Source organism: Sebastes umbrosus, chromosome 5 (genome assembly GCF_015220745.1).
Source record: "Sebastes umbrosus isolate fSebUmb1 chromosome 5, fSebUmb1.pri, whole genome shotgun sequence".
In the NCBI taxonomy this organism is placed as follows: domain Eukaryota; kingdom Metazoa; phylum Chordata; class Actinopteri; order Perciformes; family Sebastidae; genus Sebastes; species Sebastes umbrosus.
Window position 1 is genome coordinate 5,789,618 of NC_051273.1, and position 15,334 is coordinate 5,804,951.

Genomic DNA, 15,334 nt, shown 5'->3' on the forward strand with positions numbered 1-15,334 from the left:
CAGAGATGTAAAAAACTTTAAAATAAGTTACAATTCTCAGGTCACCAACATCACAACAGTGTTACAGGAAAGGGTAAAATCCCCCCTAATATATTCAGACATTCCCAGTGACTTTCCTCATATGGAAAACATGTCAAACTTCATGCTCTGTTGAGTTACAGCTAGTGAGCATGTACAGGACTCAAGGCCACTTCAGACAGCAACACACATGGTTGCTGATAGACACAAACACATACACACTTCATGCATCCTCGTACTCGTTTCACAGAAGTTACAGTGTAAATATTAGAGGCCAGTAGGGGTGGGAATCATCATTTGCCCCACGATACAATATTATCACGATACTTAAGTCACGATACGATCTTATTGCAATTTTAAACATTTTGCAATATGCTGAGTTTTGCGAGTTTTACGATTTATTACCTTTTATCAACTGCAAATTATGCAGTTTGTCAACATATGTTTTATTTAATGAGATACAGTTTGCACTCTGTTCATCTCAGAGTTTTCATTCACATATCTTGAGGTCAGAGGTCAAGGGACCCCTTTGAAAATGGCCATGCCAGTTTTTCCTCGCTAAAATTTAGCGTAACTTTGGAGCGTTATTTAGCCTCCTTCCAACAAATTTAACACGACATCGTTCTGCTGTATTGTGCCGTACCTGTATCTTCACTGTTTAGCTTTAAGACTGAGCCTGCTACAAACTCTGAAAGACAGAACAGCGGCAGGTCATCGGATCGTTAAGAGGTTAATAGTAAATATAATAAAAGATTGACACTTGACGTCTGTGTATCCATACAATATTGCCACACAAAATATCGCAATAATATTCTGTATCGATTGTTTTCCCCACCCCTATAGGCCAATAGTCTGAGGACAGAGGGGCCACACGCCTGGTGCCGCAGGAAATGGTACTAGGCCCACTTTTAGATTCCTGACCTGAATCCCTGCAGCAGAAAATGGAATTGGTCCCAAACCTCCAAGCCGAGATCACACACTATAGTGTTGTACTGGGTATTATACTACCAGAAAGAGACTGTGTGTGTGTGTGTGTGTGTGTGTGTGTGTGTGTGCGTGTCTGTGTGCGTGTGTGTGTGTGTGTGTGTGTGTGTGTGTGCGTGCGTGCGCGTGCGTGTGTGTGTGGAGAAGGGTGAGCTGCTCTTACATAAAGTGGCAGTCCAAGTTTGAATATTGAAATAAGGAAAAAAAACAACTGGACACCACAGGAAAAACTAGGCCATGGAATTAAATTACCCATGTGAGGGACACACACACATACACACGCACACACACACGCACGCACGCACGCACGCACGCACGCACGCGAACGCGCACACTTACACACGCAAGGTCTCCATTGATTCCAAATTTGTATCAGTAATAGAAACAAACTGAGTCACAAACGAGCCGTGCGTCTGGACTGACTAACAAAGCTCTGTAACCTCAAACATCAAATACACTTTCAGTAGGAACACCACACACACACCCACACAATCTCACACACACGTCTACATCGACCTCATGGAAAGAAACACGTATGTTCTGTGAAATCTAACTTTTGCCACCTCTGTTTATGAACAAATCTATAAGCAATACCAGAATAAAAACAGAGAGAAAATTGAGAAAATAAGATTACAAAAACAACCGACAACCAACAATCGGTAACAGAGAAGCAGGTGAATTCCTCTTTCAATTTCTCTTATCTAAAAACTGCAAGAGATAAGGCTCAGAAGGAATTGATGGGAATGTCTCCCATCAGAGTTAAGTAAAGAATACATCCAATACACCCATAGAGGGATGAAAGAAGGAAAGAAAGAAAGACGGTCAGACAGAATGACAAAGACAGAAAGAAATAAACAAAGTGACGAGAGAACAGACCTACCACCGGTCTGGGAGCTCTGAGAGGTCTGGAGTGGGCGACCAAGCGAGCCAGGGTGTCCTCCTCACCCGGTCGGTCGACTACATGAGCGTCGTACGCCACCATGATGGACACCTCCTGCATCATCTTGACTCCTCTTGCTCCCAACAGCAAGGAGGAGGCAGAGGATGAAGAAGAAGAAGGAGGAAAAGTGGCAAAAAAGGAAAAGGAGAGGAGTGCAGCTTTCTCTCTGAGAGTGGAGGAGGCGACTGGCTGCTTTCAAGAGTCCCTCAGGAGCTGAGCCCCGCCCACTGAGAGGAGGAGGCCGGGGGGGGAGCGAGAGGCTAGTACAACACACCTGTTTGTTTCTCCCTCTCCCTCTCTGTAACGCTAGAAGTGTGCGACAAAGGAGAATGAGTTTGCCTTTTTCTTCCTTTCCACTGAGTGAGTACTTCCTCCTCGTCTCTCATTTGTGCCTCTCTGTCCCTCCCTCTCTTAGACTCTCACTTTACGTTGTACTCAGGAGGTTTTTCTGTTTCCTGCTGCTGGTAAAAATAAAGATAAAGGCCTGTTTACACATCTACTCTGTGTGTGTGTGTGTGTGTTTAGAGGTTAAGAGAGATAGGAAGGAAGTTGTCAGATCAACCACAGTGACTTGTCGTTCATAGTTGCACATCGTTCCAACAGTAAAGCCCAGGAAGTGAAGTGAAAGCGACTTCAAGGCTGTCCTGGACGATGCCCGTCATCCCATGGGACCCCGCGGCTAAAAACAACCTGACAACCCCTCTGTGGTGATGGCAACAGATTCCCCTGTTAGGGAAGATGCATCAACAGCAACCATGGGTTCATCTCTCTTAAGTTCTCTTACTATGAGCCTTTTTGTTTTCCCTCTATCCTGATCACATCTGGCTGCACCATGGAGGTCCATTTTCCAATGTATGCTTCGGTGAAGTAGTAGTCTAGTTTTTAGCCCTAGTCTCTCCTCCAAAACAGATTTACTTAGTCTTATCCCTGATGCCGTCTGCAGCTGACTGTGTTTTCCTGTCATCTCCTCCATGCATGTGAATTTTAAGGGAGAATTCTGCATATATAATAGGGGTACAACTGATTTACTAAGGTTCATGCAATTTGTGAGGGCCACTATTGAGTGGAATATTCTACGCCACTAAAGAGAAAACACACCTAAATCAGGTGAATTAAAAAGGAAAGCAGTTGTAGCATAACTAGGGATGCACCAGTTGTAAAATTCTAGGCTGATACCGATGTTTAAAATAACAATTTGCCCGTAATACTATGGCAATACTGATGTTTATGCTGTTGTTTATTTTGGTTTTGCTGTAATTTATTCCCATTTCGTGCCTGGGAAAAAAAAGACCTCTTCATTATAAAAAAATAATGTTTTAACATCTTTCAGCATTTCATTACACTGCCTTTGAATGAGTACAAATAAAATCATAAAAATGTATGGAACAACCTTTAATATATCCTTCGTTCATATATATACTGTATATACAGTATATATATATATATATATATATATATATATATATATATATATATAAATAAATAAATATATAAATAAATATATATATATATATATAAATAAATAAATATATAAATAAATATATATATATATATATATATATATTTTTTTTTAATAACTGCTTCAGCCTTTTTAGCTGCTATACAACTACCTACTCAATGAGAAGAATGTTTCAGTACATATTCGGTGCATCCGTAAATAACTTTAAGTAACCTGTGTTCTAGAGAAATCTCAATGACAGCAAAGAGTGACCACATTAAAAAAATATCTAATGAGCCACACTGAATTATTCAACTAAAATACATTAATAATATAAGGAACATATTAATAAAACATTTCTTAAATATATTCTAGTAGTACAATAGTACATAAATAATAGATGACTAAAATGTATTATTATTGTGTGTTCACAAAACTTGAAGTTGAACTAGACTTGAAATTTGAATCACTATAAGCTGGGAGTTGTAGTCTTAATAGAAGTCAGCTAAGATAACATGAACAAACTGTTTTTAGCTGACTACCTTGCAGGTTCATCTACTGTTAACATCTGGGGCCGGTTAAGGTAGATAGATATTTATGAGTCCTTTTGGAAATTCATCATGTGCCATACATTAAACATCAGATAAATAAAAAGACAACTATAACACCAGCGACAACACCCGTCCACTCGAAACTGTCTCAGTTTACGCATGAAATATAGACGCTGCTTTCACAAAATGGTCTGCATCCATCCATGTACAGTAGGTCTTTCTCTGGGACTCTATATCTTTCCTTCTCTATAAATTATTCTGTCTGTCTGCCTCTCTGCACACATCCTTCTATCTTCTTTCTCCCCAGTCTGTTAAAGTTTTGCTTCTCTGTTGGAAGGATTTGGTAAAAAAAACGGATTAATCAGTCAAACCCTGAGCAGCAAATGAATATACAACATCGCTCCCCTTTTTTCCTAAAGTCCTGAAAAGTCATCGCTCCAGCTGCGGTCGGGCGGATGTTTAAGAAGGCTGAGAAATTCAAATTCTTCCCATAATCCCCAGAAAGGCTAAGCCACCCTACTGCCCGTTGTGTTCATCAAGCCAAGGTGCCAGTGAATTCTTTCGATGTTTTAAGCAGCTTACAGAGTTCAGCTGATCGGATTTAGACGTCGACAGAGAAAAATATGTAAAAAGGGGGGTGAACAGAGAGCAAAGTGGCTTGGACAGGCAGGATTCCCCCTGCAGGTCTTCCAACACTCTTCCAAGGAAAGCATCTACTGTGGCTGATGTGGCATGCTGTGATCTGTTGGTGTACTAGTTTGGGTTGGCTGGATGGTTAGTGGCAAAATTGGGCAAAATTGGGGAAAAGTGAGGAGTGAAAGAAAAGCAAGACTTTCTTATGTTAGTCCTTCTCATCACTCACAAATCTTTTTATTTATCTCTCTCCGTCTGACTGACTTTCTCCATATACTTTTATCCACAGGGAATATTATATTTTAAAAGTTAAAAGAGTGACTGGTTTAAAAACATGGCAGTAGAAAGAAGACGTTTTTAAGGAGAAGAAGTTAAAGACCTCAGACTCGCACACACAGTTTTGATGTGTAATCCTTGGCTATTAGGATGCGTTCAGTGTTTTTCTCTCATAAATATAATGTTTAAGGCAGTGGTTATCTGCCGGTTCTGAGAAATGAAAAATGCTGAAGTGCCTTAAACTTGCATTCTTTCTAATGGCCAGCAGGGGGCGACTCCCCTGGTTGCAAAAAGAAGTGTGATTGTATAGAAGTCTATGAGAAAATGAGCCTACTTCTCAATTGATTTATCACCTCAGTAAACATTATTAACATGAGTTTGTGGTCTCAATTTCTAGTTTCAAGTCTTCTTCAATACAGCATGATGTTCATTTAGTAAATTATGGTCCCATTAAGAGTCGAATAGACCATAAATGGGCGTGGGTACCTTGTGATTGACAGGTCAGTTGTCCACATTTTTGTCTTACAACTTTAACCCTTTCACAGTGTGTTTTCAGTTCATCAGAGTTAATTGTAAAATTTTTGGTCGCCTAAAAATCTCTTAATCAGCGTCTTACTTAGCTCTACCATCTTGTGTCAGTTCTGGTTACAAAAAAACAATGTGGCAACGGCCAAAATGCTGAACTCAAGGCTTCAAAACAGCAGTCCACAAATCAATGGGTGACGTCACGGTGACTGTGTCCACTTCTTACATACAGTCTATGGTTTATGTAATGTTTTGGTCAATCACTTCTCTCTAAAATTCCCTCTGAGTTTCCTCAAATTTGTAACCATGAGTCCAATAATGTCCGGCCTAAGGCACTTCCCTGCATTCCTACAGGGTGACTGAATATTTGTGATATTTCTATGAACTGAACAGGAAACGATACAAGTTCAGGACCCAATCAGACTGAATGAATTCAACACAGCTTATGTATGTGTGCTTTTTTATGTGTGTGCGTGGGGGAAGTGTCAAGAAAACAGTGACCAGGCAAAGAGAACATTCAGCAGTAAGCTTGTGTAGGGAGGAGGAAAAAATAAATACGCCAACACAAGAGAAAACTGAGGAACAGCAGGGGAGTGAAAGATCAGCGAGGGACGATCAAGAGATGAGCAGAGAGAGACACAAAGTGTTCCTGTCTATCCTGAGGCTAAGTCATCCTATCAGACAGCTCACTTCACCCGTCATCAGCACAGTCGCTCTTCATTCAGTACTTGTGTTTTGATGACACTTTATTTAGTCAGTTGGTCTGTGTGCAATAATCCTAGAAATGTGTTTAGAAATACAGACAGTGACAAATACAAGGAAATAAAACTGAATAAATGAGTGGAGAAACATAACAAATGCTTCCATACAGGGCAGGATGGTTCACTGAATAGTTTGATGGGTATAAAAACAATGTGAATCATAAACTATGGTCTTCACCAGATTGCAATCCAGTTGAATATCTATGAGAGATTTTGGACCAATGTGTTAAATAGCTCTATCACCATAACCAAAACACAGAAAAAGGGGAATATCTTTAGGAAGAATGGTTAGGGTCGAGGCTTATGAATGTGTGTGTGTTTATGCCTGGAAAGTGTGTGTATTTCAATTAGTGAGCATGTACATTACATGTTGAGTGTGTGTACAACATAAGGCCTGACATGACAGTTTGCATTGCAGCAGGATTGTGCAAGAGTGCCGAAATGGCACCAAACCGCTAGAGATAAAAAGTGAGTCACAGCGCAGGATATCCTGTATGTAGAAAAACACAGAAATACACCAAACATGGGGGATCGTAAGCACATAGAGCCATGTGTCCTACCAAAACGCCCTTGAGCACAAGACCACATCACAGCCTGCTACTCACTGAAAGTCTTTCTAGATAAGGAAAGATGAAAAATGCCTAAAATGTAAAATATTAATTGTATGTAGATACAGAGAGACACAGAGAGAGCGAGCAGAAAGGGAGGAGGGTGGTGGACGAAAGATGATTATCTCTTCCATCTATCTCAGTCGACTCTTTCCTTCCTCTATCACAACACAAAAGCGCACACACACGCACACACACACACACACACACACACAATATCATATACACAGTGTACTGCTTTTGGTCTCTGGTGACCTCAGCAAATTCTCCAAATGCCAGCAGCCTCATTAAGGTCAATAGGAGGATGATAACGTGTGTGTGTGTGTGCGTGTGCGTGTGCGTGTGCGTGTGCGTGTGCGTGTGTGTGTGTGTGTGCGTGTGCGTGTGCGTGTGCGTATCTAAGGGTATTTTTGTGACCACACAACCTGGTAAGCTTTGAAGAAAACTATGACATCCATCCAAGAAGCTATGTTTTATCTTCTATTGTCAGACTGCAGTCCAGACTAATGAACAACAACATACTAGAATAAAAATAGACCTAAGAAATAGCAAGGATGAATAACATGGCATATTTCAAAGGGTAACAGCAGACAACACAACTAAACCATACGTTAAACCTGCAAAACTACAGAGCATGTAGCATAAACTATAAAATATGTTCATTGTCTCCGTGACTTCACCAATAAGGTTCTGAAGAGCTGTTGTGAAGCTAAAGGTGGGTGGCTCCGGCCGTCGGCATCTTGGCAGTGACGACACATCTCTAACTCCCGGCTAATCCAAAAATGGGCAAAGAAGTGAAGGCGGCCTGGTACGGCACCTGTCACTCAAAGCGGCCTCATTATGCCGAATTTTAAGCCTTAATATAATTTAAACGGTGAGTTGTATAAAAATTCACCCCCTGTACAGTTGTCATGAGCGGGGTTTTGGCTATAGTGACCAAAACAGTTTTTTATTCCAGGCTGTAAACAGGTTTATTTCTGCTGTAAAGTCGGGCATTTTAACATGGGGGTCTACGGGGATGGACTCGCTTTTGGAGCCAGCCTCAAGTGGCCATTTGAAGAACTGCAGCTTTTGCGTTGGCTTCACTGCTCAGCACCGGAAGTTGCCGCTTGGTAGATAGTATTCATCTGAGACATTTTCCTCTCTGTCAGGCTTCTCCAACACATTAGAGATCCAACCCACTGCGTCTCCAGTTCATAAAAGCATTTCCTGTTCTAAACATCTGCTGTGTGGTAGCTCCTTTCCTGCTGCACAGAAAGTGATGTGTTTTATGTTTCAGGCTTGTTCGGAAAAAAACAGAATAACAGAGCAGTGACAATCCCCATGCCTGAAGAGACAAAGAAATGACCTAAGGTTAAGAAAAGTAAAGACAGAAAGCCAAGAAATCCATGAAAGACGAAGTCACAGTCCCACCTAGCGTACTCCTTTTGACTGACAGCTAATCTCTGTAAAATACAGTGTAAATAAAACACAAGTAACCTCAACTCTGGAAACCTCTCAAGAGATTAAAATAAATCATAAATGCCACAAATGCTCAGCAGTCAGTGTTAAATAAGAATAAACCATTACACCTGAGATCCAGGGATGTCACTGTGGTAGAGAGCACCCCATACTGCATTCAATCCTCACAACAGCCAAAACTGTACTTGACATGCTCAAGGACCTCTGACACCTCTGGTTAAAGGTATTTGAGTTTCAGTGGGGGATGTCAAAACAGGAATTCCTCAATGTGTTGCTTGGACTCATAACATAATCTCATAGTCACTCCAGGAATGATGCGTGTGTGTGCGTTTGTACAAGAGGTTTTTTTTACAGTGCAAAAGGTCTTGATTTTACAGGGAAAGCAAATGCATGTAGAGGTCTTTACCTTGATGTTGCAGGCCTGCTCCATAAGCCTGCGGGCATTCTCCGCAGCTCTGTAGCGTTTAGGGAGCTGAACTCTGAAGAACTTGAGAGCCCCTTCGAAGTCCGCCTGTAAGAGGTCCTCTTTAGACGTCTGGAGCGAGACAAGAGGAGGGGGGGGAGGAGGTGGTGGAGACACATAGACAAGGGTTGGTCATTAAGGGTCAGACATACAGAGCACACACACGCACCTCCTGCACGATTATGGCCAAAATGATAATCACGATTATTTTAATTGATATTGAGATAACGATTATTCATCACGATTATTCATTCATTTTAGGGACAACATATTTTGATTGCACTTTCACATTTAAATCAACAGAGCTCTGCTTTCACTTCCATGTTGTGCTACATTCCTGATAATTAATAAATATTTACATCAAAATAAGACTTAAAAGATTTCAAAAGGAGTAATAAACACTATATTACTTTTCTACCCTGGACTGCAGACACAACATCGATTCCTTCCGCTGGAGGGTGCGGTATGATCGCTGGTGGCGAGCTATATGTTGCAGCAATTTCCCTTCTGCCATTTAGCTTTCAACTCTTTTTCAGGTGTCTCTCTAACATCTAACAAAAGTAGCATTGAAAGTGTTTTATTTATCACGTGTTGCTTGAAGCAGATTATTCTAATTTTGATCTTTTATATAAATCACAAAGAGCACAAGATTAATGACTAAAACAGCTAGAACCAAATAAGTTACTGTCTTGCAAGGTGGTGTGAGCATACAGGTTAGAGAAGAGGGAATTGACGGGAAAGTTAGTTGTTTGAAAGCACTCCCCTCCATTGAAAACAAATGTTAAGATGCTGGACACAAAAAGCCCCAACTAGTGCAGTGGAGCTGCTCCATTGCTGAACTTGTACTGGGAGTGTGAATCAGAATTAAACAATCAATAACACCATCTTGTGGTGTAAGGATGCATTGTCACAAGAACTGTACTGCACATGGCGGACGAACTGTTACTCAAAGACCAAGTCTGTATTTATGTTTTTAAATGTGATCCATAGTAGACCATGTGTTGGCTGTCTAATGCTAAATGAGAGTATAGGATCAATTATTATGAAAAGTAACTTCTAGGCAGCATGAATAGGAGACGGTGAAGACAGGTGTCCTTCTTTGAGTTGATATTTACATTCCAAGAGCTTCTGGTATGAGTTTTCCAAATTAATCTATTCGTGTTAGATTCAGGGTTAGGCTAGCCATCTCTTGAAAATAACTGATAGGCAATTGGCTGGCACGTCTATCCAATGTGACATACAGAACAGCAGAATGTGCAAGCTTCAATTTCAAATGATGTCAAGGGTTAGAGGTCAAACCTTCACCACATCAGATGCAATAAATATTTCTTTGGTCGAAGTCAGAAGTGGAGAGACAGAAGTTGCTTTTTTGAGACATGCTTTCCTGCTTCTTCTGTCCTCATCAGTAGCGCTTTTCATTATCAACACAAGTCAAACTAACAACCACTCCTTTCTAACTCTAAACCCAACCATCCCTGCATGCTCAGCTTCTTTCACCCAGCGTCCGTTTCCCAGTCCCTCCCCCCTCTCTCACCGCCAGCAGCTTAGGGACGAAGAGCCGGTGTCCCATCCCAAGGAGACCCATCACCCTGCAGTATGATTCCGGTGAGGCCTGACTGCTGTTGGGCCTCTCCTCCGACTTTCCCTCTCCGTCCTCCACCGCCCTGTGCACTGCAGCAAAGGGCAAGTGCGGGGTCAGGGCAGGTATAGGGGGAGGAGAGGGCGGAGGGGAGGGTGGAGGGGATGGCGGCGGGGTGGGGCAGGGGGAGGGAGAGGGGCGGTCCCGCTCCGGGGCCAGGGTGGCAGAAGACTCCAGCGTGTCGTCCGAACGTCCCAGTGGATTTCTTGAGTTGGAGGACGGGTGGACCGGGAGCAGAGTGTGTTCAACTTTGGTGAGCCGAGATTTGCCTTGAGGTCAGTGTCTAGCCAGTCCTGGTGAACGAGGTGACTGACCGTCTGAGAAGAGAAGCTGATTAAGCCACATGAGGCAGTGACACAACAGACTGATGTTCAGGACGCCAGCTTCGAAAGAAGAGACGAGACGCTCATAGGATCACAGCAGAGACAGCCCAGGCATCCAAGGCATGCAACGTTAACATTGATCCAGTTCAAAGTGGACAAGACGTCAGTGGAGGCCACTCAGCTTGTACCACTGTCAGAGCCCAGTAACGGCCACAAGGTGCAACAAAATAACAGTCAGAAAATGATGTATTGGCGCTGCTTTCGGCATAATGCTGAGTCTTCCAGCTACCTGCCAGACTGACTCTGAAATCCAGTCACACTACCCACTCTCATCTTCCCGTGCCAAACTCCCCCAACCAATTCCAATCCAGTATGCCGTTGCCTAGCAACAAAGCTGCTCAACACGTGGGCCGCCGCTCCGGCAAACAGCAACGATGGATAAGTACTCCACCTTTTTTTATTTTTCCTTCGTTGTCAGACTTCAAAGACGGAGAGAAAATCTCCCTCAGTCTGCGCTATTGAATGGTCTCAACGCTCAAGGCTCGGTAAGCGTGAGACGACACATCAAAGCACTCGATGCGTTTTGTGCCCGGTTTCCAAACGGGAGGCCGCACCTGGTGTGAAGCTGACAGGATTTTTAGCTTTCTTTGAAATGTAGAACGACCTGAAATAATAGTATGAATCCTTTTATATGAAGAGCCCCAGTTTAATCCTGAGCCGGCGGTCCTGACGACATTGCAGAAGCAGACGAGATGCGGTCTGTTTGCATGGGAGAATGGCACTTTGCTGCCTTCAGGAAATGATGATGCATTTGTGTTTGTTTATGGCTGAGTGGATGCTGAACTCAGTGAGTCAGATTTAAGCCTGTGATGCACGAAACACAAGATGAGGTAGAAAAACAGAAGAAAGTGTATCACGATAGCCTCTCCGTGTCTTTGCTCTTCCTCTTCACTGATAAAACCCTCTGATCTGACCAGATCCAAACCACGTAGAGCAGTAAAAGCACAGTTCAGTCAACAGCTCCAGCATGGACTCCAGAGTCTGTCCCTCTGGCACATTTTCATCATCAGCATCAGCCAGGCATCCGGTCTGTATCGGTCAGTAGATCCTTTAGATGGGAAGCCAGCTTCTTCAGATGGAAAGTCACTTCTGCCTCTCAACAACAAAGGCCAAATGGATGAGTGTTTGCATGAGTGTGTGTTTGTGTGTGTGTGTGTGTGTGTGTGTGTGTGTGTGTGTGTGTTGTTATGCTATCAGGAGTGATGGTCCCGAGCAGCAGCTGGGGTGAGGCAAAGCAAAGAAACCACACAGTGTTTCCTGTCCACCGTCTCTCTCTTTTCCACTCTCTCAGCCTTCCTCCCTTTCTCTACCTCCTTACTTTCTCTTTGTTATGCTAACAGCTAACGGCTAGCAGCTACTGTAGCAGGGGCGGCTCCATTGCAGAGGTCTGTGTGGTGGACAGAGGTAGCGTGCTGAAGAAATGCATAGCGAGCCAACAGAGATGAGGAGGTAAAGAGGAATAGGAAGAAGACAGAGAACGAAGAACTGTGGGAGAGAAAAAGCTCCAAGTACGCATCCACTGGAGGTAAAGATGAAGAGGAGAAAAAAATGTAAAATAAGAAACATAAATAGCTTTTCTCCTCCAGGTCCAGATTGCTAACGCTATAGCTTATGCTCCTGTTGTGATGTGGATGGCGACTGCTAAGCAGGAGAGCGAGGGAGGTGAACACAGATGGAGGGAGGGGTGATGAGAGCGGAGAGGAGAGCAGGATGGAGGGAGGATGGAGGGAGGAGGAGGGAGCCTCGAGGGAGAATGCCGTCATGCCTGGCCAATGACAGACAGGCAGTGGAAGCCCCTTCCACCCTCCTTACATCCTCATTTGTTCTTCATTCCCGACCATCGCATGCACCACATCTTTCTGTCTGACACACTGAATGCATTATCGCCAATATATCGAGCAGGAGGGCTTTTTAAAACCAACCATGTAGGATTCATTTAGAGAGGAAATCCTGAGTGTAGGATTACAATGTAAAAGCAAAAACACTTAGTATATTTACTATTATTATTCATATCATGAGACAATCTGCAAAATTAGATTGGCTTTATCAGTTTTAATGTAGGCCTGTTTAATGATATGTTTGTGTGTTCATGTATACTGTGCAGTTGTTTTATGTAGGGAAAATAAATATTAGTATTGGCAGATATTCAGTATTAAAGGGACTGGTTTTGGGGGCAAAGCAAACTTGATTGGGGCATCCCTAGTGATCTTTTAATTTGGCTATTTTTCTGTTTACAGATTTTCTAGCCTCCTATTTTTCCATCAGCATCTGTAAATGAGCACTGTGCAAAATACTTGAGGATCTGAGAAATATTAAGAATAAACTAGTAAATAAATATAATAAATAAACTGATTGTACATGTTGTTTCTTATGAGCTGATTGGAGGACAAAGAAAAACAAAACACATCCAAGAATGTCTTTCTAACATACAGCTTTCCTGTCCAAACTGGCTTATTATGTCAAGTCAAGTTAAATATATTCTATAGCCCAATATCACAAATCACAAATTTTCCTCAGGGAGCTTTACAATCTGTACAGGATATGACACCCTCTGCTGTATACTGCCAGCCTTCATGTTCATTTTAATATCTAACTGATACATTTGGTTTACTGGAGGTTTTATGAGCTGTGATGTTTTTTGAGGATATAGCAGAAAAAAGTGAAGCCGAAATTTTAGCAGTAAACCACTTGATAGTTTGATTTCTATTAGTTACTAGTAGTTAACATACCTTTTCTACACGTGTATCATGTTAATGGGCGCTGAGAATTACACCTAGCGTAAAATTACATGTGTTTTGGCTGATTTTTTTAAAAGAAGTTCTTTATATCAAACTTAATCTGTAAAATAGTCTGAAAAGAAATATAAAATTAAAAACAATGTTAAATCATTTGTGTATTTCATTTCAGTACCAGGAAAAACAACTACATGATGAGACAAGCCTGCTTTTCATCACCGGGTGTTCTGCATGTCTTCCACAAGGATTGTCCCATCAAATGAATGCCCACATTGACCCACCAGAGACCAGAGACATGCAATATGACACAGTCATTACCAAAACTCATCGATCCATCCCACCACAAAACAGATCTGATAACACAACAACTAGTAATTCTAAACCATTCTGCTCTGACGGCAACAACATGCAAGTTTGGTTTGGTAATATTTTAAAAAATATAAAAACTCAAGGAGATATTTTCTTTACATTTCTTTAACTACACTTAAAATTCAGACATCAATAGTATTTTGTGAGTTTATTTGTTGTCTTTTTTTTTCTTTTTTAATTTAGACCGTTTCTTTTTTAAATTAAAGTAACTAAAATCATGATTGATTTTAAACCAAATTGTTTAAATGTTATTAGTATGTGTGCCAACGCTATAGAATTTCTTTATACCACATCCCAAATTGTTTTTTATGGAAAATGACATTTTCTAATTCTAAATGATACATTACTTTATCAACCTCTGAGGGGGACTGTGTGGAAATCCTGTATGCACCCATAGCTGTACTGCTATTCTAAAAATGTAGATGCATGTGTTAATAAGTTAGTAACTTCAGCTGAAGGCGTTGGGTGTGCTAATTGAAAACATAACAAATAATCCAATTCATATACTGCTCAAAATATATGCTGCAACATTATAGTAAAATTATATAATGAAAGATATCATCTATTGTTTATCTATCTGTTGTGAAACATACTGCATCGCATTCAACCTGACGTTAAACATAGTGAGTCTTTACCCACAAATCAGCTTCCTAACTTCCAGATGCAATTTCTGATTTGAGCACTAGGGGGCAAGAAATGCCAACGAACAAACTCTCTAACCTCTTCACATCACATCAGACACGCAGTAGGATTTAAAGCACCTCTTCACACACAATGCCTCTTCTGCACAGTCATGCTTCCAAAAACACTGCACAGTACTTTCTTGTAACATTCTCACTAATAACAACTCTAATATACTGCTCAGAACATCTGCGCGCAACTACCATTTATATTGTTTACTTTTACATGTAATTAATCTCCAAAAATGCCAAAAAAAAGTTAAGATCGTCTTTTCTTAAATCCACCTGGGTTTATCTTTGGTGCTCAAAACTAAATTAATATATCATCATACAAACAAAATATTGTTTTTCTCTTTTACTAAAGCAAAATGGATCCAATACTAAGCACGATTGAAAAAGGATTTTTAACATGAAAACTGATTTGATAGTTAAGCAAATTTACACAGATGGTTACAGATAAATGAAAGAATGAAAACGAGTACTAACCTTGAGCAGGGCCAGGGCTACGTGAAAGATGATGCTCAGACCCTGAAAGAGAGAGAGAGGACAAATAGATATGAGTACAGACACAAGTAGAGTCATGTTCATGTGAATTGGCAGGTTTTCAAAAGTTTCAGCGTACTAGTGTTATTTGTTTCTGATAAACTGAAGCAGAACATTTTATTCAGGAACTGAAAATTACAGCAATTTATAGCTGTAAATTGCAGCTTTACATGTTGGCAACTTAATTATTACCTAATCTTCTCAAAAATATGACTGAGATGTCTGGAATCCTGTAAGGTTTAGTGCCAAAGGATACCAAAGAGAGGTAAAATATCAGATCTTGTCTACAGTGTGTCAGTATATAGTGATGGGATGCTCTGCTGCAGA

General features: G+C 41.3%; 1 protein-coding gene across 3 annotated transcripts in view; it reads right to left on the reverse strand.

Moving 5' to 3' along the window:
- The window catches only part of rabgap1l (RAB GTPase activating protein 1-like), a 149,353-nt gene that overhangs the window by 19,680 nt on the left and 114,339 nt on the right, over positions 1-15,334 (reverse strand). For 2 of the 3 annotated variants that reach the window (XM_037769823.1, XM_037769824.1), the window contains exons 18-19: positions 14,951-14,992; positions 8,602-8,730 (exon numbers count right to left, since the gene is read on the reverse strand). In XM_037769823.1, coding sequence (XP_037625751.1) covers positions 8,602-8,730; positions 14,951-14,992 — 171 coding nt within the window. Of the gene's footprint in view, positions 1-1,882; positions 2,231-8,601; positions 8,731-14,950; positions 14,993-15,334 lie in introns of those variants that run through there. The other variant, XM_037769825.1, reaches the window with a different exon arrangement.